At 33.9% G+C, this 24,622-nt stretch overlaps 1 protein-coding gene across 3 annotated transcripts in view; it reads right to left on the reverse strand.

Moving 5' to 3' along the window:
• Positions 1 to 7,332: 7,332 nt before the first annotated feature.
• Positions 7,333 to 24,622, reverse strand: part of PXDN (peroxidasin) — a gene marked incomplete at its 5' end in the record, with an annotated part of 83,219 nt that continues 65,929 nt past the window's right edge. For all 3 annotated transcript variants that reach the window (XM_083856918.1, XM_083856919.1, XM_083856920.1), the window contains 6 exons: positions 7,333 to 10,225; positions 10,852 to 10,965; positions 11,863 to 11,995; positions 14,494 to 14,614; positions 21,369 to 21,577; positions 23,971 to 24,105. In XM_083856918.1, the coding sequence (XP_083713044.1) occupies positions 10,103 to 10,225; positions 10,852 to 10,965; positions 11,863 to 11,995; positions 14,494 to 14,614; positions 21,369 to 21,577; positions 23,971 to 24,105 (835 nt within the window). In that variant the 3' untranslated portion in view covers positions 7,333 to 10,102. The remainder of the gene's footprint in view (positions 10,226 to 10,851; positions 10,966 to 11,862; positions 11,996 to 14,493; positions 14,615 to 21,368; positions 21,578 to 23,970; positions 24,106 to 24,622) is intronic.

The raw sequence follows: 24,622 nt of genomic DNA on the forward strand, positions 1-24,622 counted from the left end.
CTATTTAAACCACCTCAAAAAAACCCCTTCCTTCCATTTTTTCCAAACATTTCCTTCAAAATAATTGTGAATTATTGCCATATTCAGACACTTCATGAGGGTTGCTTGGCAAAAGGTCTGTTAACTCCCTTAGGAAACCAGTCCCCATGGGACTATGAATGCTGGTTTTCTCTTACATCCATCCCCTTTGACAGAACACTTTGGCAAGGACTTTGGATCACTTGTTTAGGTACAAGATCACCACTATCATTCAATAGAGAGTCACGTGGACTACAGGGTCACTAGATGGGCATAAGAAATATATGCATCTTAGAAATAAATACATGAAATGACTACAGTCACAAAGACTTTACCTCATATAAATATCAAATATTTCATAATTAAAAGAAAATACATGCAATAAAGGAACACCATTTTCAGTAGAAGTTTCCCTCCTGCCTCCAGCTGGAAATTCATGTATTCTATAGAGATATCTAACTAATTGGCCCTCAAGTTTACAAGACAAAAGGGAAGTATGGGTTTTCTGCCTGATTGCCAGAGATTTTATTCAGGCCCCAAGAGAGAAATGTGTTCATGTAAGTCATGATCCTGTGCATATTTCCTTGGTGTGCTGTGCCAAGACTGATGTAACAAGCCCTGGGAATCTTCACTAAAGACTCAAATGTGCTAACTTAGATCTGAGATAGCAGCCATCATCCTGATAGTCTGGCAAGCTGTCTAGAAGAATTCTCTGAATCTGCTAGGAGAGTCAAAGATATTCTCTTAAGAGTGGAGGATTTTCTGATATTTTGTCCAAACCACAAATGTTAGTTTCCAGGTGGATTCCAATTTCATTTGTAGCTAGCACTCACAAGAAGGAACCTTGTGTAACAAAATCTACCTAGACAAAAAAATTAAATATTTTCTAGAATAACATTACCAAGGTTCTTATTGGTGTCTTGTAGGAGGAATACATTTAGTGAAATCTTGTCCTTAAATTGTAGTCACATATAACCTGGCAATCTTATTAAGGAAGATTTCTAAGTAAATTGTCCATAAGTGTCCCTTGGGATACTTTTGTTTTTAGGAGCTGCAACTAATTTCTCTGTTTATTCAGTTTACTTGCACCGGGCACTTGTGTAAACAAACAAAAATTAGGACAGAGGCCTGGGACATTACACAGAATAGGTTTTCCTAATGAAAATATACTGTTCAGTGCTGTCACACTGAACTGTAGTAAGATACATATCTTGTATATTAGACCTCAAATCCCTTCTCCCTCTTAACACGAAAAATCCAGAACTACAGGAATACTATTTGATGATCTCGGTGGAAATCCTGGCCCAACAAGATCCTTTCCCAGGACTGACCATAAAGTGTCAATGACATCACCACACTGATTTAGGAGAGAGAAGATTCCAGCCCTGCCTTTTCTCTTGTTAGCAGATTTTTTTTGGGGCTTTCAGAATGAAAAAAGGCCATGTGTTTGGTTGAAGATAGGAAGACAAAACAGAAAAATAATGGTCCACTTAGGGAAGCAGTTTCTATAACCCTTTTCCAAGATTGTATCTTATTAAGAGCTTGAACTGTAAGTATTAAATTTTCTATAATCCCATAGGAAAATTAAGATGATTATTTTAAAACAGCTGAAATAAGTGGCACAGTCACTGCCATCAGCTTTCTTCAGACCAGACTTAGTATTAGCATCTTGTTTCCTTTGCAAGAACCTGCTGAAGTAAAACTATAACACTTTCTGTGAGAGTCTGGGATTAACACTCTAGTTTGTACTTAGTAATAAGTAGTCAACTACTCAAGATTTGGTTTACAAAATAAATGTGTAATTGTTGAGGCATTTCCATTTTCTTCTATTCTATCCCTTTTATATCCTATTTATCCCTTTTACTATTTAAAGTAGTAATAAATTTAAAAATTCTATGTAAGCAACTTTTCTATACATAAATACTCTAATAGTCCAAATAATAAATATTATGGATTTTAAGATGGCCACAGTTAGTTTTGGCCATAGTTAAGATGGCCATAGTTTGCATTGGCTAATGCAAATACTTCTACAAGACAGATAAGACGGTTTGCAGAGTTTCTAGTGGAGAAGTAGAAAACTATAACCAGTAATTCAGCAGTAACTCAACAGAACAGAGACACACTCCTTTCTAACAGCTTGTAAACAAGTGATGCCACAAAGCCCACCAAGGCTGGTACTTTCAGTGTTAGTCTCAGCAGAGACATAGAGGCTTGAATGAACTCAGGTCTTCATCTGTGTCTGAGTAATTTTCCAGAGATGTGGTGGAGTTCAGAGGCACTAGGAAGTTCTCACATCTGCCAACCACAGCTGTTCTGCAGGCCAAGACATTTTATTTTCCAATGGTGCAAATCCAGCACTAAAATATGCAAAATTCCTGACCACAGCTATAGCTTCATGTAGCCCAAACTCTTTAAATCTCTAATATAAACAGTTTCCCCAGCCATATTTTTCTGCTCTTTCAAAAGTGTGGGCTATTCTTGTTTTAATCTAATTTAAATTAGAGACAGAACTAAAGGCTGCAATACAGGAAAACTGAAAGGCAAAGGAGAGACAAGATTATCACTAGAATATCACTTGTGTTACTACCCACTGTAAATCCTGACTTTCTATCAAAGCCTCTCTCTAAGCTCTTGTACATTTAAATAGTGCATAAAGAGTGAAGCAAACATCAGCAAATATGGGGGGGAAAATGTCAGAGACCATCATCAGCTTTTTTTTGTTTGTGAACATCTTTTCACTACAGAAGGGAAGCAGCAGCTCAGCCTTCATTTTGTTTTCCTTTGCTTTCTTATTCTCTCAAGTGTGGCCAGTCATACTTGGCAATTATTGGTACAAAGAATCTACAAGATGGATTCACCTGTAGCTGCACCAGAACATCTCTACCATATTACATAACTTGGAATGTTAAGTAAGTAACTTTCTATAAAGAAAATAAAACAATCACTGATAAATCTGGCTGACTTTCTACATTGTTTATCTGATTAGAGTAACATAGTTAAATGCAAAATCATTCATGGGAGAATAAAGAGATTCCTACTAAAAAAATTCAGGCCTATAAAATAGCTAAAAGCAGCTCTAAGATCTGGCTGAACTTCAATTCTTAATGTCATTTACTGAAGAGTCATCTTACACTGCAAATGACACCCATCTAAACCTTTGCATTTTGAAATTAAAACAAAAAGAAAGCTGATCTATTTTAAAAGTGAAAAAATGGTTTAGGATAAACAATTCAGTGGCAGAATAAAAAACCACTGCAGGCTGATGATTTTTTTTTTTTTTTTTTTTTTTTTTTTTTTTTTTTTTTTTTTTTTTTTTTGTGAAAGTATGTAACCCCCTCTGCACTTTAAATTATAGTGTTTTGGAAGTAACATTTTAATATTTTCCATCAAGACTGGAAGTCTTTTTAAGAGACTATTCAAATGCAAGGTAGTGTTTTAATGAAGAAACTCTGAACAAATTGAGTTTACTACACAAGGCTACAGTGACTCCTCAGGGCTTTAAAGATCTGTTCATCTAAAACAATAGGTAGGAGCTATGACCCTTTTTATCCCTCCCAATATGCAAAATCCTTTAACTCAGAAAAGTAAGGTGAAGTTTTCTGATATATATCTGAAAATATATTGAGATATATATGAAAATATTTGATTTTATAAACAATAAATAAATAAAACTAATAAAATAAATAAATAAAAAATACTAGCTGCTTGTGAGGCATGATTTGGGGTAACAAAAGCATTCCACTCCCAAAACAAAACAAACAAACAAAAAAAACCCAAAAAGCCCCATAAGATGAAGGGTTTAAAATCTAGATTAATGTTTGCCTGTAGCAGGAACCCAGCTGTTCTTTTCTCACTGCAAGATACCTATTGTTTGTTATTGCCTGGATAGTTGATATAAAAGAAAACCCATATAATCCCACAGTGATATTTAAATACTCTCAAGAAAAGAGAACAGGCATGCATGCAATCATGTGAAGACATTTCAGATGGTAGAAAACATTTATTCCACCTCTACACTGTCTCCATATGCTGTACTTCATTCAAGAAAGCTATTTCCACAAAGCCTAATTTAAAAAAAATAAATTCTGAAACAACATTTGAGTTTTTAAATAAAAATGTAGGTTGCTAAATAACTGATTTCCACCCAGAGGTTGAGAAAATCATTGATTAATACAGCTTGAGTATTCCTTTAGCAACTGGAATTGCTCTCTATATATGAAAGTTGTCCCATTAAATTCTCAGATGTAGTCAAGAAGATGTCCTTCTACACAGAGAGTGACCTAGGAAAGAGCAAGCCCTCAGCTTGGGGTGTCCCATGGAAATGTGAATTCTGTGTTACTGAAATCCATAACTAACAGTGCCAAATCTGTCACCCAAGCACAGGAAAGGAACAGGAATCCCTGTATGTCCCTCTGGGAAATGTTTTTAACTGTCTGAGTCTGAATCTTGCTCTGAAGCATCCAACTCAGGCCTCTGTTCTCCTTGTACACCAGCCAGGACCTGCCATTCTGGGTCAGGGTGATGATTTGCTCCAGTAAACACCTTGACCTTCAGTCCTGAGTTCATACCTTAATACTTTAGCTGTGAAAGTAGGTAGGACAGGGAAAAAAAAATCATTGCAAGAGAGGCAGTGCACAGAGTGGAGGTAAGGGACTAAAAGCCTGTCTTACTACCACTAATAGCTGGTTCAATAAATGGTGAAATTGCTTCCCAGTGCTGCAGGATTGTCCATCACAGTCTACTATATGTATTGCTTTGGTATGATTCATCTGTTGCTATATTCCTAATTAATTTTTGCATTTGCCCAAAATAATTCAGAGGCCTTGATGAAATATTTCCTTTTTTCTCCCTGATAAAACAAAACAATAGTTTATTTCCTTTTCTTTGGACAATTCCTGACTACTTATTTTTCCCCCTCCGGACACCTTTTACATGCTTATCTCTATGAAAAGAGACATGAACACTTTGCCATTTCAATCCCTGGAATGGCTGCACACTAGATTAAGCACTTACAGAATCTCATAAAGATATAAATAGATAATGAGATTCTTTTTGGCAACTCAGCAACACACGACTTATGGGAATGTAAAGTTGTATCACTGAGGGAGGTATCAAAAAAACACAAACATCTTTACCAAATGCAACAATTAAGTTTATTCTTTTATTGCAGGAATTGCTGTTCCATTTCCAAATCTAAACAGATATTCAATTCATAGCTTTTCAGCTAAATACAGCTAGCCAGATCTTCTTGTAACTTAGATATATCTGATCTGTAATTTGCTCCATCTGTTAGCTGGCTGTAATGCTTAAGCCTCGTGAAAGGACCATTCATAACACTGCCAGCTGGACAGCAAATACATCAGGCCCAGAAGAAAAGGAGAAGTATGCTAGAGGTGCAGAGGTTTCCTTGTCATGTCATGGCAGGCTAAGTGGGAAAAAAAGGAAAGTAAAGGAACTACATTGTGAAAGACAAGACTCGAGAAAACGGCACAAAGCTGAGTCAGGGGAGGTTCAGGTTGGGTATCAGAAAAAGGTTCTTCACCCAGAGGGTGGTTGGGCACAGAACAGGCTCCCCAGGGAAGTGATCACAGCACTAAGCCTGACAGAGCTCAAGAAGCCTATGGACAATGCTCTCAGGCACATGGTGTGACTCTTGAAAATGCAGGGACAGGAGCTGGATTCAGTGGTCCTTCTGGGTCCCTTCTAACTCAGCTGATTCTATGGTTCTATGAGCTAAGCAGCCAGGACAATTACAAAAAAAGGTCTGATATTTTTCCTACATCTGCTTTAAAATATGCTGTTAACCAACAATGCTGTCTTTTTGTGACTCAGAACAATCTTTTGATCAGGTACATCATAATCCAAAGCTGGTCAGGACAGTATTGAGCAATTTATTAAGGCCTTTAGCAATTTATTGGTTTGCATTAGTTTTAATAAATATAATGCTTTGTCCACTGGGAGTCTGACAAACTAAAACCATGGAACAGTACAAGATGTCTAATGATCTCTCTGCAAAGATTACTGATTTGGTATATACTACAGGCAAAAACCATGAAGCTAGTTGGGGATTCAAAAGAAAAATATGAGGAGAGATACTTTGGATCATATAACAATATATGCTATGGCAGCAAAATATATTTTTACGAAACAAAGTTAATGAAAGTTACAAGAGGTCATTCCCTATAAAGACAACTTTAATCATACTGTAGCCAAATGATTCTTAGCTGTAATCAACTAAAAGAAAGTCAATTTACTGGATTTATTTCAAACGTAATTGAGTCTTCCTCAAAAAATATCAGTATCAGTGCAAGGGTTTTTTTCCTAAATGTCTACACTTTGTGGTTTGTTAGCAATCTTTTAGGCAACTCATACGAAGTGTGGGTGAGCAGCAGTGTATTTCAACAGCTTCTAGGAAAATACACAAATTACTTATTGCAGTTTTGCTTTTCTGTATTTGCCTTATGAAAAACTATAAACTACATAAACTATAGTGAGGTGCAATTAACTGCAACCCGAATATGATTCTTAACTTTGTCTCTTGGAGTCCATCTTTAACTTCTTCCATATCACTATAAGGTAACAGAATTATATAAATTTCAGTGATATTGCATCACAAATTCTTAAAAATTAATTTCAAGTAAATCTGACAAAGGAACTGACCTAGTGTCATAGAGATCTTAACACTTCACCAAGGATGAGTAACTCATCATGTCTCCAGCAATAATTCATATCCTGGGATAAAAAGAATAAATGATGTAAAAAAGATGTCTTTTGCACAGAAGACTCATTTTGAGCTGAGATTGCATGAACCTGAATGTTCATTGGTGAAATGATGCGAAAAAAGAATGAATACAGAATCAAGTGCTTGGGAAGGCAAGCCATGACTGGATATATTTGGAGACATAAGGAACTGTAAGAATAGGCTTAAATTTGTATCAATTTGTATTTAACTGTTATGATATTCCCATTAAAAAAAATAAATTTAGCACTAAGGTCTAAAAATGCATTTTGCTAAGAAATAAGTGTATTTTTAAATACCCTTCCAAAGCCTATGGTAACTTTTTCCAGTCATCTAGAAGAAAACAGTGAACAGATACCTTAATTCTATGTGTTGTACTCTTACATAAACTGCTGAATCTACATGACCCTTTAGCCCATTGTTTACTTCTCAGAAACAGTCTTGATTATGACAATCCTGCTTAAGATAAGTAATATGCGTCTTTATCAAAGCCTACACATTGGAACTTCAGCAAATAATCTAAAGAATACATGTACAAGAAGAAATCTTGAAGTTTACTTAGAAATGTGGCCCATTTTATTTTAACTGAAAAGCATTCATTATACAGTGCAAACAGTTCTTTGGTAAATTTACTGGTTAAAATAACAACAATGACAACTTTGTTTTAGGTAACATTAAAAAAGAAAATAAATATGTAAAATTTGCATCATATTACAGCAATATTCTCACAGTGGATACTGAGGAAATGGTCATCTAGACATTGGCCACTGTTTCAGAAATGTTAAAATCAATGCTGACTCTCGAGACACTGCAATAAAACTGAAATAGTACAATCCATGACTGATTACATTTTAGACTGTGGATAAAGACCTGTTTTTCCTGGTTTATAAACAGATGGATGGTAGAAAATAACCCAATATTAGACTTGTTACACTTGTTAAGCATACCCAGACTCCTAAGCCCATTTTATATACCATATGAATAAAGAGTGAACAATGAAGGAAACCTCCCACTTTACTCTGGAGGCTGGAGAAAAGGAACAATAAGGTACTATTTTATAATTATAAAATGGAAACTCTCTCCTCCTATAAGCAGAAATCTTGAGAAGTTTACTTAATATAAAATTGAAAAGAAAGAATGCAAGTAGTAACCAGCTGGATGTATTACTGCCTTATTTAACTGTTTGGACAGTTAAAATATATTTGGTTTAGCTCTGCAACCCTTCCTCTTTGAGGAATTTCTGCTATAGGTCAATGGGAGTTCCATCTGAGTTGGAATTACAGGACGAGACATGTGGTTTGGACTCAAGAAAAGTCAACAAAACACAGAGTATCAAAGAAATACAGGAATGACAATCTTCAGGAACCATATGATACTCAAACATGCTCGCCGCACAATTTCTAGAAGTATTAACAAAGAATATTACATAAATCAAAACATTGTATATAAAATCAATTAAAATATTCTTAAAAATATAAATTGCAATTCCATGTGTACCACACACTTTTAACACAGCACTCGTACACACTGCTTCTATCATAGTACGAAACAAAGTTTCCATAGTAAGCTTTAAAGTTACACCAAAGTTTGAATGTGTGTCATGGTAATAGTTTATCAAATTAGAAATTATTAATGTTAGTAATCAAAGAAATTATGTGCCAAAATATGATAGTGGATTTCATATTGCTGTGCTGGGTTAGTTATTAGACAGGTATTTGTTCTACCATGCAATAATTAAGTACTCAGTCTGTTTGCATAATCTGAAATGCTTAACATATGAAGGTTTAATTTTATGCAGATTTCTTTGATACCCCAATCACTGTCCCTTGAATTTCAATGTTTAAACTCAGAAGTCAGTGAACCATGGTTCTAGAGAGTCCTGACTTAGGACTAAAGTACAGGGCAATAAACTCTAACAAATGAAGTTTGTTATTCAGGGAAATAATCAATTCTGAGTAAACAGAAAGAAAAAAAAAAAAGGTGTAAAATGAGGTATGATAGTTGTCCTTCACTCAGTATAATTCCTGGTCAAAAATACACAGTTGGCATCATAAAAGTACACAACTTTGAAATGCTAGTGTATACATATACTCTATAATGTTAAACATATAATGGGAGATAAAGTCCATTGATGGACCATTTTTAACAAAAATGATAAAAATATTGAGGTAAAAATATATATGCATTAGATGAAACTGGAAAAAATAATCAAATACCTTGTCAGAAAAAGTAGTCAATCCACAATTAATTATACTGCTTGATTTTGATTTTTCTTTTTTTCAACAGTGCCACAATAAAATCAGGAACATATGTCTATCGACAATATGCATAATGAATCAGTAGGAATCTTTGTATACAAAATGGCATGTGACATCTTTTCACATTTTTAAAACAGGGCCATACAATTACACGAGCTGATCTGAGATCTAGAGAAGCACGCTTTCAAGCTGACCTGGATGCTTATGTTACAAAATGTTAAAATAAATGAAACAAACAAACAAATGTTGTCAAGCAATTAAAAATGTTTTGGCAAAAAGGATTATGTTCATTTTTAAGATCAAATGCTACTCTCTCATGCATGTTTCCCTAGAATGAGGAACACTGTCAATTACATCTATAATACAGATTCAGTTGCTTTTGCTTCCTTCGAATTACAGTTATTTATATTTCCTTACTAATTCTAGCTTTTATTGCTTTGAAAATTTGGTTAATTTTGCTCCTTAAATTAAGGAAAGATTGTTGAAAGGTGTCAAGTAGCTTTCTTTATTTCCTTGCTGGTCCAGGCCCAGCAGTGATAGTGTGATTTAACAGAATTCCCATGCATTGATGTTTGCAGAACCCCGGCCTGGCTATGGCTTTGCTTCAGGCACAGTCACCTTGTGTTTTCCTTTTCCTGGCATTTTACTAAATAACAGCAAAAAGTTAAGTATCAAGACAGACCGGTACTAGAAATAGACAGTAAACTTTTAATGTTGCTAAGTAAAGATAGGAAACAAAGTGTTCATTTTAGAGTAAATCCTAAACCCAGTCATTTTGGGTACCTAAAACTACCCGACAGTGTTCTTTTAAAGTAGCACCAGTTCGAGTTTGTCTAACCTGAGAAGTATAACACACAGCTAACTTTGACCTGTTTGCTATTTTCCCTTTTGTTAATTTTTGCATTGTGATTTACCTTCATGGGTAGAAAATAAAATGATACATTATGTTATACTGTTGCAGCACCATTAGAAATACTGTAAATCTTGATTTCTTGCTGTTGTTAGGACTGCAGTTACCTGTTTTTGCCATTAGCAGGCACTGATATGATTTGAGGAGTAGGCACCCTAAATTCTTAAAAAAGTAGACTTATGGCTTCTTTTTATTAGTATTTTGTTGTAAGCAGACTGGACAGCAATCTCCTTTACCCTTCACAGGTGCTTCACAGTCAGCTGGCGGGCACGATTCTACAAAACAGGTAATCTGACCAACCTGTGCCAGGAGAAAAACAACAGAACATACTTAGCTACATGCTCCAAACAAGAAATCATGTAATTTTTTCATGTTATTGCAGAAAATATTTTCATTCATTCCCTGTAAGAACCTGCCTAATATAGTAACTCCACAGTTTGTTTTAGTATAAACTTATATTGAGAAGGATAAGGCACTCTCTGTATAACCACATTTTTTGATAAAGCAGCATATATGCTTTTGTCTAACATTCAGGTGCAAACAGGGTACCAAGCACTAACATATTTTTTAAAAAATTTCTCTCTGATAGAAGAAAATGACAATCTAGCACCAAGTCAGATGAGCTTTTATTGATTTTTATGCATTTGGTTGGATTTTTTCAAAAGTGTCTCGCTTAGCAATTAAATTTACCCATATAACTATACATGAATGAATAAAGAAGTACAACAGATAACAGCTGGATTGAAAAACAATGTCCAAGGCAGAAGTATCTGAATAATATAACTTTCTGAAAAAAAAACAACCCTGAAGAACCATAAAAAAAAATTGCAAATATTACCCAGAAATTAGCAGGCACAAAACTGGAACTGATAGTTTTAGAAGCAAAATTATCACTTCTATCTCAAAATTAGTTTCTACATACTTACTTTGCATTCACACACAGTACAAGGGTCCCTTTTCCAAGTTTCATTGCTGGAATATGATTTACCCTCTTCATCAGTGCAATCAGAATTACTGAGGCGTGATTCAAGTTTTTTTATCTGAAAACATTAAAAAATGTTAGTAACTCAACCAAAAAAAGGTTTTGATTGTGTAAAGTATTCTGGTTTTTTCTCTTATAATACACACTATATAACCCTTGTTATACTTGCCTGGATTTTTCTTCTCACTACTTAGTTTTTATATTACTAAAAGACTAGAAACAGGTAATACATATGGAGATAGTCTTTCAAAAGAAAGCTAACAGAAAATACATCTTTTCTACCATTGGAATATTCAGCTAGAGCATACAAAGAGAAAAAACTTCATGTTTCATATACAGAAAACCAAATTTAAACTGTAAAAATTGTTTTGGAAAGTAAGTGAATTTAATTTTTTTTAAAAAAATACCGTAATTAAAAATGTTTACTTGAATTTTTTATTAACTTCTGTATGGTGTACATTTTAAAAATGGGATTCCACTATGGCTGAATAGTTTTCCTGCAAACATTGTAAAGTCTTCTCTAAGGCATTTAGATTTTGATTCTGTCTACAGCTGTAGTCTGGCACAGTACTTATGAAGCCTGCATTTTAATCATTGCTTTACACGAATTGTATACATTTCAAATGGTAAAAAAGATTTTACTAACATTACACACAATTTTTTAGAGAAAGATTAATTCTGTGTTTAATAAACAATGGCTACACAAGGCTTCAGGTTCAAATGTCAAGAGGGTCCAGCTGTAAAGTATTTCTGTCTGATCTGAAAAGAACACAGAAATAAAGACTAATAACACACCTTCTTCTGTGTTGGTTTTTGTTTGAGATACTATGTGGTGGGTTTTGTCTGCAGGGGATGTGTAAATATTAAAAATCTAAGAAAGATGTTAGGAAAACATTATTAATTAAATCTACAATTAGACATGATAGACTACAATTAGTTCATTATAGCATCTTACCTGATTTCTGAGGCTTGAAATAGTTTTTTGCATTTCCAAAACAAATTCTTTGAAGTCATTCACTGCAGGTACATTTCTATTTTCATTAGATGTGGATGTGGCATTACGGAAATATTTACTCTGTTTCACAGAACTGCAACAAATGAATGCCAAGTCAGGATATTTATCTAACTCATTTTTATTTGGCTAGGTATTTTAGGACATATGATAAAAATGTAAAAGAAGAGCAAACAACAAATGTAGGAATATGAACCACAACAACACACAAAACCACTGGGTGCTGAAGACAGATTCAGGACAGGCGAGCTCTAGATTACTGTCAATATCACTAGCAACAGGGAATTTCTTATACTTAGGAAAATTATGTATTTCATTCAGGGGTACACACAAAGTTGTCACCAGTGACACTATAGAAGATCACCTTAAATTCACCCCTGAGCCTCCAATATGAAAGCAGACTAAAGTGAAAGAGTCTTAAAAAGTGTTCCCTCCAATATGAAATTCACGTTTCAAATTCTGAACCACAGACTTTTCCTCTACAGGCTTGTTAGCAAAATATGTATTTTAAGAAATATGGCTTTAAAAAGTTGGGTTTCATAAATAAATGAGAAGTACTTCTAGGTATGAATGTATTTTAAACTAACATTTCACATCAATAGTACTTATAGTACACAAAATCTAAAGTCTTTTGTTTGTAGTACTTTCCAGCTGATATCACATAACAGATATGTAACACTAAATTGTGTTAATCAATTCAATCTGTTGATGAGAAAGAGTAACAAAAGAAACTAACTATTGTTAGTCTGTAATTAACAATATATTATCTGGTACCACTTGAAAAAACAGGCATTCAAAAGCATGGCTAACACTAATTTTTGAGTCACTTATTACATTAAGATCCTTGAATCCATTTACTTTTTTGAAGATTCTTGAATATGTTAATAATTACAGGCATTACTATTGTGTTAACATGTCATCTCCAGAGCTAAGGGATACCCAAAGAATGAACTGGCAAAGAAATTCTCATATATCAGGGCTCAGGATTTATAATCCTTCTGCATAAATTAAACCAGCACTTACTGGCAAGGGTTCAAGCTACTTAGTTTCCTGTAGTTTTTCATCTAAATTAGAGAAAAAGAACTCTAAACAACATAACATGCTAAAGTTCAAGTAAACCAGCTGCTATTGTATAACAAAATATTTAATCTTCTCCACCTGTTCAAGTTATTGAAAATGAGAAGCTTAAAAAAAGGAGGAAAAAACCCTTCTCACCAGAAATGTAATTTAAATAAAACACCAAGCATGAGAACTCATGGGAATGTTCAATGACTGAGGTTGCTTTAGCTTTATTTATGCTACAAATGAAGTATTGTAAATCTACTACTTTGTATTCCTAATTAGTAACTGGACTGAAACACAGTCAAACAAGCTGGTACTTAGATATAAGTGCTTTTTTTTTTCTCTTGCTTTCATTTTAATTTAATTTCAACCCTTTTACAATTTTAGAATTACAGGACTAGCATCCTGAAAAAGTGAATTGCTGTTTTGTAAACTTTTCTAGTAGTTCACTTGCAAAGATAGACAAAAAAATCCTTCTTCAAGGAGTACTTCAAAGGAACCTACCTTTTCATATTATCTATAAGCCAGTTTATACACAGCTACTCTCTTCTCTTAGAAGACAGTAAATCCTGAAACACGTAAAGGATCTTTTATTTCAGAACAGATTCCTCTCAAATAAGTGGAATATACTCATGGTGTTTCTTCAAGTACTGTAACATCTCCAGAGTATTTGAAACTGCTGAAATTCATTTACCTCTTTATGTATCTGTCTAGATGATTTCCTTGCCAGAGTGGGTAGAATGCTTGATCCCTATCATCACTCAAACAGAAAGTTTTATTTGTTGAAAGAATGCATGCTGAATAGAAAGAGCTATACTTCAAGTACCCCAAATCTGTTAATCATGAAGGATCTTCACAAGAAACAGTCTGAGCAAAACTCATTTCATGTCACTAATTCATACGTAAGTTTTCATTCCCATGAAAGGGCAGAGAACCTGTTCAACTGCTAATTTGTGACTGAAACTGTGATTTACTTCCTTGCCATATTTTGAGGATTAGGGAATTATAAACAATATTAGAACTGCTGTTCTCCATTCCTGCTTGAAATATTTGGTACCATAAGTAATCCTTACCATTATCACAATTTTTTATGCAACTGAAATCACCACTTCGTATCCTCCTATTTCTACAAGAGAATCTAAGAGCTCCAAATAGAAAATGAAATTATTTAGATTCCTTTAGTTACTGCAGACACTGCAGCAATGTGGCATTTTAAATCCTCAAATTACATTTCACTACTGTTTTTTGGGGGTTTTTTTGCATAGAAACTGCAGGAAGAACAAAAGTGCTATACTTATACTACTCATAAAAAGTTTTAAAGAAATTTGAAAAGAAGTGGTTTATTGCTAGTAGATTTGTAGAATTGTCAGAATAAAATACATCAATCATAAACTTCAGAAATCAGACACTGGGAAAAAAGTGACATGTGCTCACAAAGAAATCATTCCGTTTCATTCCATTTTAAAAACAAATGTTTTCTTATAATTCTTAAAAAAAAAAATAAAGTCTCACTTTACTGATTTGGACATTTTCATTTTCTTCAGGGGCTTGTCCTCCTGAAAGCTGTAGTCAAGAGAACGTCTCCCCCGAAAGTGATATGAAAATGCATTAAACTGTCCTCTGGTTCTACAGTCTGAAAAGAGACAAGAAATTACACATAAACTACAGTATAGTTCAGCAGTTACAATATTAATACAGTTTTAAAGTGTTTTCTGAATTGGTAAAGGCAAGTCATATATTCAGTCTGATCCCTCTGGAACTGGTTCTTGGCAGATGAACATATCTCAGTGACAGAACATTTAGGCTAGTTAGATGCAGACAATATGATTACCCACAGACCAGCTTTTTAGTGTGAAACAAAGGAATGAATACAATTTTAACAAACCCATATAACCAACTTCAACTATTCTTTTCATTTCTGAAATTTTCACTCGACTTTTCATTGTTTTCTGGGCAAACAGGGCAGCTACACATGAAGAAAAGCAATGACAGAAAAACCACTCTGTGGGTACCTCATCTATCCCAGCCATTATTATTTGTTAGTTTTGCCATCTGAAAGAGAATTTTCAATTAAATTCCAAATTTGCAGACATGCTTTATAGGTTAACGAGACTTATTTCCGAATCTGAGGAATCTGAATGTATCACCGGACCATAAAACTCCTTCCACGACAGAGTAAAAATCTCAACCCTGAGTCTCCTAACAGGACATTTTGACAGGATAAAGTATGTCTTTCTTCCAGTTTACTTTACTTAGCCTTCCAAACACAGTGAGTATTTGGAAAGAGTCCCATTTAAAAAAGAAAAGGAAAACAAAATAAAACTGCAATAGCACTTGATAGAGGAGACAATGAGAAAATAGGAGTTTTCTCATTTCTGTTCACAGAAGCTTTAAAGCTAAAAGTTATAAAGGGCCAAGCTGAAGCAAGAACAAACTACATGACCAACTGCTAGAAGCAGAGTCTGCTAAAACCAGAGAGAAAGCCTAAATACAGGATGCTATACACATTTCTCAGCTAAGTCTGGTATTAGCAGAGTGAGCCATGAAAGCAACTGAACATGAGAAAGAGTCATTTTCCATAATGTTTCTCCTATTTGCACCAAAACAAATTAAAGCAGAAACTCAGTACCATTTATAAAGTATTTTTCTGGAATTTAGATTGAATACCTGAAGTATTAACACAAATTATTGCAAAAGTTTCAAGTCTATAAACACTGTTGAAATGAGCAACTAGAGAAACAAATGTAAGGTCGTTCTGATTACACAAAATTAGGTATCTTGGACTACTTTTGTGTTCAACTTTTACATATATTAAACTATTACAATTTCTCTATTAGGAAAAACTCAAGTTTGTCTTAGTGGCTCAATATCATTCAAGACACAAAAAAAAGAAAAAAGATGACTGACCAAAAAAAAGATTTTCAGATCAAAACTAGTATCTACAGATTGTTCTTGAACACAAGTTATCCAAAATTCCCCTTCCCTGTTCTTTTCTTGTGGTTTGTCCCATTCTTTAATGAATGCATTACTTTCCTCTTATATTAACAGCATCCACCGAAGACTACATGGTATTTGCTGCCAACATATTGTTCATTCTTCATGTGTGTTCCACTATTTCCCACACAACATCCTTGCTGTCCACTCAGAAAGTAAACTCTTTCAGATGGGAACAGACTGATGTGTCTGGAAGAAGCTCGGCATGAAGGCATTTTTGAACACCCTTAGACACTTCTATATTTAGTATGGTGAGAAAAAGGATCATACTGAAGGGTTCCTACAGAAAGAACTAATTTTGGTCAAAGGAAATTTTTTTTCTTAAAGCAATGTGTTGCTTAAAGTTTTCCCAAGTATCACAAAAATTTAGTTTCTCTTGGAAACAACATGTGAAAGGTTCCTGCTATCCTCCTTTGCTCAGCAACTGCTATGGTCATCTTGCATAATACAGATTTTTTTTATTTTTTTTTTTTTAATTTTATTATTATTGTTATTATTATTATTATTTAATTATTATTTTTTATTCCTAGGTTGTTTCTTAGAAACAAGGGTCTGAAATCTTGGGAAGGTTTTATCACCTTGGACTGGCAAATATGAGAACCATATGTTTAGTGACGGCTTAAAGTACACAGATCTGACTTTCTGTGTTTTTTAAAACTCAAATATGTCAACTTGCCAAATTCACAGCTCTTGTTCAGGGTTTCTGTTTCAGGTACAACAGGGAGGAATGTCACTGCTGAGAGGTGCAGGACAAAATGTTTCAGCTTTCAGAAAGCATAAATCAAGAATGATTTTTTTTTAAAACTTTTTTTCTTAATGAAGAATTAATTACAACCTTAGCAGTAGCATTAAATAGGAAAAAAAAAAAAAAGCCTGAAATTCTGCTTCTTTTTTTTCCCCTAGATTGACTAAAATGTCCCCAAATTAGCTATACCCATTCCAATAATTTTTCTGCAGAAAAAGTGAATGTTTAAAAGCAACCTAAGAATTCTTTTTCTCAATGGACAGTTTTTTCTTCCAGAAGTTAGCTACTATTACACTGCAAGTGTCAAGATGATCCATTTACAGAATCACTGAATCATTTACGTTGGAAAAGACCCCTGATATCATCAGATCCAAGCTTTGACCAAACACCAGCTTGTCAAGTAGACCATGGCACTAAATGCTATATGCAATAATTTCTTAAAGACTTCCAGAGATGATGACTCCCCCATCACTTCCCTGGGCAGCCTGTTCCAACCTTTTCCATAAAGAAACTGTCACTTCCATTTGCATATGGAAGCCATGTCCACATCTTAAGAAAATCCTTATTCCCACAAGGTTTTTAAAATCAACTATTACGTAAATTGGATAATAAAAAAAACATGACAGAGAATTATTGAGCAGTATTAATTCTCTATTAATCACTCCTCAAAATCTAGGCCATGGAGAATTAATCTAATGCTAGATTAAAACAACTTGAAAGATTGAGGAAATGTGAAGAAGAGCACATTTATAAATTTGAAACTAGTTTGATGCTCCAAAATTTATAGTAGTAAATTAGGTTGCTGTTACTGTTAGCATTTGTATTAAGAACTTGTAGACATGCCAGTGTGATCAGTAAAAGGGTGGAGAAACACTGAAAATACCTGATACAAAAAGATTTTTTGAGGAGATGTTTTCACAAAGCTGCTACTTGTAAATTTAAATGCAAAAAGATAACTTAAACGTAGAAAGCAAAACTATATGACCTGACTGAGGCATACAAGTTCTGTGTAAAGACAAAACCTTTTCAGGTATAAATCACATTATTTTGGTATTTTGAGGAGCTCTTGGTGAACAATATCCTTTGTCAAAAAAGAACTTCCAGTCTCACACAGAGATTTCTGCTAACATTTTAAAATGTAATTTTCCACTATATTCCACAGAATTTAGTGCTTAGCCCAGCGCTGTTTAGTATTCTCATTGAAGAGTAAAGGACATAATGAGAAGTGTATAGTAAGAGATTAATGTTGTCAGTAGAGAAGCAATAGACAGGATAATTGTTCCTCTTGTCTTACAGTACAGGGGTTCATAAATATAGGTCTAATCTACTGAATGATCATGTATAAGAGCATTCAGATTAACAATGTGTCTTAACTCTTCCAATGAAATTTAGTGGGACTTAAACATGTTTGATCATAATTTGTATAAGGCTGTATTCCTGAATTAAACAAACAAACAAAAAGAACAATATCTGACAGAGGAGATATGCTGTTCACTAACTGAGAAACAGTTAAGAAAAATCTTTCTAAATCGGTTTACACTTATAAGGATGACTTATAATTGTAAACTGATTTAAAAAGCATCTTATCTGAATCACTTCCTCCAGGGTCATTGTCCATTGTCCTCCTGGGTCCATGTGAAAACCTCATGGGTTTTGACATAAAACAAAAGGTTAAAGAAATTTTTATTAGAACTTAGAAAAAAGGCCCTGAAACAAAAGAAAACTAAAAAGAGTGAAACTCTTAAAGACTCACATTTCAGTAATCATGAAAGTGTACACTGATTACTTTAAAAAAAAACAAATTCAAAGTACACTTTTTGCACTAGAAAGCCTGAAATAAACCACCAAAAATTTCTTGTTTGGAAAACCTGAAGCTTGAGTGGTCTTTGCACAAATAAAGAGCTGCACCAAATCCAGCAATTACTCATCGTGTCTGTCAAGACAAAGAAAGGTAGAAAGTGAAGGAAAACAGAAGAAAACTTGTGCACTTTATCAGAACTCCTAGTTTTTGCCATTATAAACTGGTAATTCCATTATATGATTTGCTGAAATCTAAAGGTAATCTTTTTTTATTATTATAAGAAGGAATAATGCTTTGCTTTGTAAGAAGTAAATACTAGCTTTACTCAAAAAATCTACAAGGCAGATTTTTGTAACTAAGAAATTTTTCTGTTCTTCATATGGAAAAGTATCTTGACTTTTAACAAAACAGGAAGAACAACAAAACTAGATGTGTTTTGAACCAGGCTGAAACAGCTGAACAAATGGGCCACTTATGAAACATACATAAAGTGCAATGAACAATATTCCATACTCAAAATTTAAATTTAGGATAATTTTAATTATAAAATCATTAGAAGCATTTTAAATGTGGAGAAGGGCTTAATTTTTTTCCTTTTAAATAATAAACAGTAAAAAAATCAAATAAACAAATCCCCTTAATGTATTCAATTCGAAGTAAATGCTGTTCCTGAGTGTATGCCCCACCTCAGAGGAGTGGTGGCCACAGAAGCAACAAATTTTTTTACATTAGTTGCTTAAACTGGATTCCAACAGAAAACATCACAGTCATCCACCCATGCAAGAAAGCAGTTCAAGCCATGCATACTTCACTTGCTATTCATTAACCCCTTCAGGGCTTCAGGAGTTCAGAAAAAGGGGATACATCTAGGCAATTTTTTACAAAACAGTAATTATTTACTCTTTCTTTTTCTTGACAGTTGTCTAACTGTACTGCATCCAGTGCTCTCTGGTAGCAACTTTCTTGAGTGAAAATACAAACTCGGCTGTTGAACACAAGAATACTTTAAAGACTTTCCAAAGATAACATCTGTTCTAAGGGGCTCAGTGATAACGTTTAGAGAATCAACACATAACTTCTCAGAAACGCTTTACTATTTTTCAAAATCAATATAAAAAATGTATTTGCAAAACTCTCTGTCAAACCGAACTTATTTTGAACTGGAAGAACGTGGTTTATTTATGGTAAAGCATTTAAAAAGTGAAAACTGATTTTCCCCCAAAGTTGCTGGCATATGTCAGGGAATTTTTGAATAGATTCTGGAAGACCTTGTATTAAAATTGGAATGTGTCAATCATGTCTAGATTTTTAGAAAATATTATCGTTAATTTGGGAATGGCAAATCTGGTAAACATTGTTGAAAAAAAAATCTGAATAATTTACCAATTAAAAAAAAAGCTGTAAAAATTAGAGCAAGGCCTGAAAGATATTGTATATGCGGAATACTGTACAAGTTCTTATTGAAATTCAAACTATTTATTTCTGTTAGTCCCGCACTGATAACTGACATTTTGAACAGATTCTTGCAAGGAAGAATTTTCTTAGAGAGTGATTTTTTTTAAAAGACTTGTTTACTGGATAAGACAATACAGTCATAAGTTTAAAAGCTAAGTTATGCAGTAACTTTGAATAGTAAATCTCTATCTACCTTTTTAATTGTTAGTGATATCTGAGTTTGCTCTCATGGTACAGTCACACCACTATAAATCCTTCCTCAATATTTACTGTATCTGTAGCAGACTGAAGAGACATCCTCCATCAGTTTAACTTTTACCTGCTGCCTTAAATTCTGAGCCATGGCATCAAAGAACTTTGTCCCTGTGGATAATTATGTCTTACCAAAGAGTTAAATAGACAAGACACTAGTGGAAGATTGTGACTTCTCTCAAAAATACAATCCACCAGTTCTTTATTCATGCATTTCTTTCAATGGAATATTGAATAGCCTACTCAGCAGTAGTAGGAAACACAAGAGAATCGGCAGTAGAAAAGATGAAGAACACAGATCTGGATACCTTTCATCATCAAATCTACAAGGTACTAGTATTGAAATATTTTAGGGAAACAATAAGATTCTAGTAATATCAACCAATACTACCCTTATCCTCTCAAATAAGAGCAAGGCTTTTCATACTAGGAATTTGTTTGACAGCAATTTCTCAATAGTCAGAGTTCAAGAGCAAAGTTCCCAAAATTCCTGAATATACTTCTACAGTCTGGGCACGTCATCTGAATTTTGTCCAAAGAAAATGATAACAACATTGTCAAGGAGATCTCAAGAAAGAAAGGTCATTTTCCTCTGAAGCATTTTGTTGTTGATGCTACTGAAAAACCATTCTGCATGATCCAGAAGATTCTCTTGGGAATGGATTCTAACTGTGTTACAGCTGCAGTGAATTCTGATGTGACGATGGCTGAAGAGAGGCCATGCAGAAAATCTGAGAGACAGAAGCCAACATACAGGCCACCAAGCAGTGTCCTGTGCTCCATGCAGCTAAATAAATCCTATTTTGGGAGAAAAAAAGCTTATTTTTCAGGAAAAACGAATTATTCCACACTCCTAACTTTTGAAGGATATGGCAATGAACAAGAATATTTATCCACAAATGAAAGAAATCAATAAATCAATTATCTACACTTTGCAATGCTCAAATCTATGCTATTTTTATGTGGTGTTTATTTAATATAAAATATGGAATGATTTCCCACTTAACGGGCTATGCTTCAGATTAGAATTTGTAATATCTGAACAAGACCTAAAAAATAGTAAAATATCTTCTTAAAATGAAATAGACACTTAAACAAATGCACACCTCTCATTGCCCCCAAATCCAGCTCTATACAGACCTTCACAGCAATCTTGCCACATCCTGAGGTCCAGTTTAGGAATATCTTCACAGCTACTATACCCATGTGGGAATTCAGCCACCCTAAAGACATCATGTTGTACCCTGGTTATGTTGTCACCATTGTCACACAAAACTCTGGCAAGAGATGTCTGCTTGATCTGAGTGAGCTGAGCAGGCGTGAACACACCCGGGTTTTCATACCATAACCTGTAATCTCACAGAAAAGACAAGTCTGCTAGTGAAAAACAAACAAGAGACAGTTTTTCAAAGATATTTCAATACTGTATTCGGCATGAAATTAAATCTCTCATAAATCTTGTTCTCAGCTTAACACTGTATCAAGGCACTGATCAAAATGCAAAAATTTAAGTTCCTGGTGTCACTTCAGCACTAGCTGGTGTCATGCTGACACTCTGAAAGGGGTGAAATATTCAAGAAATTCTTTGATTTCTCTTCTATTCTCATTTCGATGTCTTGGGTATCTCTGGACATCTAAAATGGCACCAGACTACCAAGTAAAGGGTTCTTTGAAGTAAGAAACTTAAATGACCATAATTTACTTCTGTAGGCAACTTTCCTATGGTCACGAAAACATTTTGATGGAATTGCTGAGATTAGAAGAATGGTTAATCTTTATCTAGTTTACTATCAAGATAAGTGGGATGATTTAATTTACTAACCATTTTTTTTCTGTTAAACTATTTTCACGACTATACTGATTCAGGGACTTCCTCACATACGCTCAGTTAATTAATTATATTCAAGAAGGAAACAGTAAGGTTTCAAATATTTCGCTTTTCACACATAAAGGGCTAAAAGCCTAATATAAATAGCAAATATAAATAATACATTACTATAAAAAGTAAACTTCACATGGAAAAGAAAATTTCTTAAAGTACTGTCCAGAATTTGAAAACATTTTACACCATTCTAACACACTGAATGTTCACTGTAACTTGTTTCTGTCTCCCAAAGCTGAATCAATATTGATACATTTCCCCACACCTTTTTTTTTTTTAAGAGGCTCTTTAAACTTTATGAAAACTCAAAACCAGTAGTAAACTTAGAAGAATGGTCAAGAAATTTCATTTTACCTGTTTACCTATTTAGTGTATAATTTTCATTAAGTATTGGACAGTGGCCAATGAATTTCCAAGTACTACAATCAGATTCTCAAATTTCCATCTTGACATGAAGTTAGGCTCCCTTCAAATATCATACTCCCTCTTTTTTCATGCACAGACATATCTGCTTTGCACGGTGTTACCAGCTTTGATCCTCTGCCCATTAAAAAGGCTTTTCAAAGACGTAAGTGTTGCTTTCATTATGTCTAATAATATTTTACTATTTGCTGGCATGTTGCTTCCAAATACTTGTATTCCTTGGACAGCAGAATCCCATTTCCTAAATATTCAGTATTTTCCTATAAGTCCTAAATGTTGTATCAGAAAACAAAACAAAATATGAAAGGTGGTTTTACTGAAAAAAAATGCAAAGATTTAAACAAAAAGCAGTATAGATATACTGTTGTGACACAAATAGGTACTTGTCACCAGTAACCTGGAGCTCATACTGCATGTATTTCTTCTCCTTTTACTCTCTCTCTACCTCGAGGCATGAGATTTCTATGCTTCACAACTTTATTTTTAAACATATTTTATGTTAAAAAGTTTGTGGGTTCTTTTAAAACAGCATAGAAAAAGGTTTGAGTTATTGACTATTTAAAAAAAGCCTTTATAAAATCCTAAGAAGTAATTTAATAACTTAATTCAAGAAAATAACATTAAATAAAGAGAATGAAATCTAATTTCCTAATTCTTTCTCTGTTTTTCTTTTATTGGGACTGAATTAATCAGCCTAAGTCTATGGGCTCTCATGCCACGAAAAAAATAGGATTCTAAGTCATAAATTATGTTAAAATTAGGGAAACCTTTATTTTCAGATACTGAATAAATATGTTGAAAGTGTGCAAAGGAGATCTGGCTGCAGTGACAAGAGAAATTACTATTCTCTTATTTCAGGTATTTCAAAAACTGAAAATGAGAAATTGCTTAGAATATGCATATATTTAAAGTATTTTTACTTCATTAATTACAATTTAAAATATATAAAGTAATTTTAAAACAATTTTCAAATTGTGCTATTTGGATTACCCTGTCTTCTTTTAACACTCTTTTGGTGCACAGACTGCTTGTATTGTAGTATGCATAGTAGTTATATACACAAAGTAATACTGTTCCAACCTATGCTTAAGTAACCGCCACAATTCCTTTGCCAATAAAATAACTGAATAACAACAAGAGAAGCATCATGCGCTTTTCAAAAGGCAAGTGACTTGAATATCTGGCAAAAGGAAACTCAGCTTGTATTGGCTGTTGTGTTTTTGGGGGTCAGTATGATACTCACCACAAAAAGCAACAGAGTTAATAAAGAATCATGGTCTTTAACAATGTTTTAAATGTATTCTTCATCTTTTCAGTTATATTTTAAAATCATAAATGAACATAAAATGGAGTTTGTTTTGGAAATATGATGTTGCAACTGTTATCAAGCATCCTTAAGTTAAAATTCATCTTGGTTTCCATGGTACTCTAATGTACCTGTCTCCATCCCGAATACGCCTGAACTGTGTGGTTAACAGACACATCAAAGTTGGCCCCAGCCGAGTTCCTGGAACTAGATCTTCCACCATTAGAGCAGGAAATAGGTCTATGTTCAGTGGGGAGCCATACAACCTATAAATTGAAAAACATAAATACTGAATAACAAATATTTGATACTGACAAAATAATCATTACATGGTGAAAGTAAGAGCAAGAGATACAACTAACTCACAGGAAAAAATGTAGTGATAGCACTACACCTTTTTTGAGCAAGCTGTGGGTGTACACATAAGAAATCCTGCAATGCAGGTTGTATACACCATGCGGGTCTGCATGTCCAGCCTGCAATTTTTTTTCTCCTAGCAGCTTTCTTCTGATTTCTTAGAATTGTTCCTTTTTTATGGCTTCTCTTTCCTGTGCCTTTGTACACACTTTTTCTATTACTATAGCTGAGACTGATGCTCTGTCTTTAAATTTGAGCAAATAAGCTAGGGTGGCAGGTAGATGTAGACCTAATTTCAAACACTGAATCTCTAAAGAAGAACTGATTACTGGTAGGGAAGGATGTCCACATGACAGTACAGTGGACATTGACATCTGATGTCAATGATACAATGGGTGTTGACATTTGTTTCACTGTACAGAATTA

The sequence above is a fragment of the Zosterops lateralis genome (assembly GCF_965231275.1).
Source record: "Zosterops lateralis genome assembly, chromosome: 3".
Taxonomy (NCBI): Eukaryota; Metazoa; Chordata; class Aves; order Passeriformes; family Zosteropidae; genus Zosterops; species Zosterops lateralis.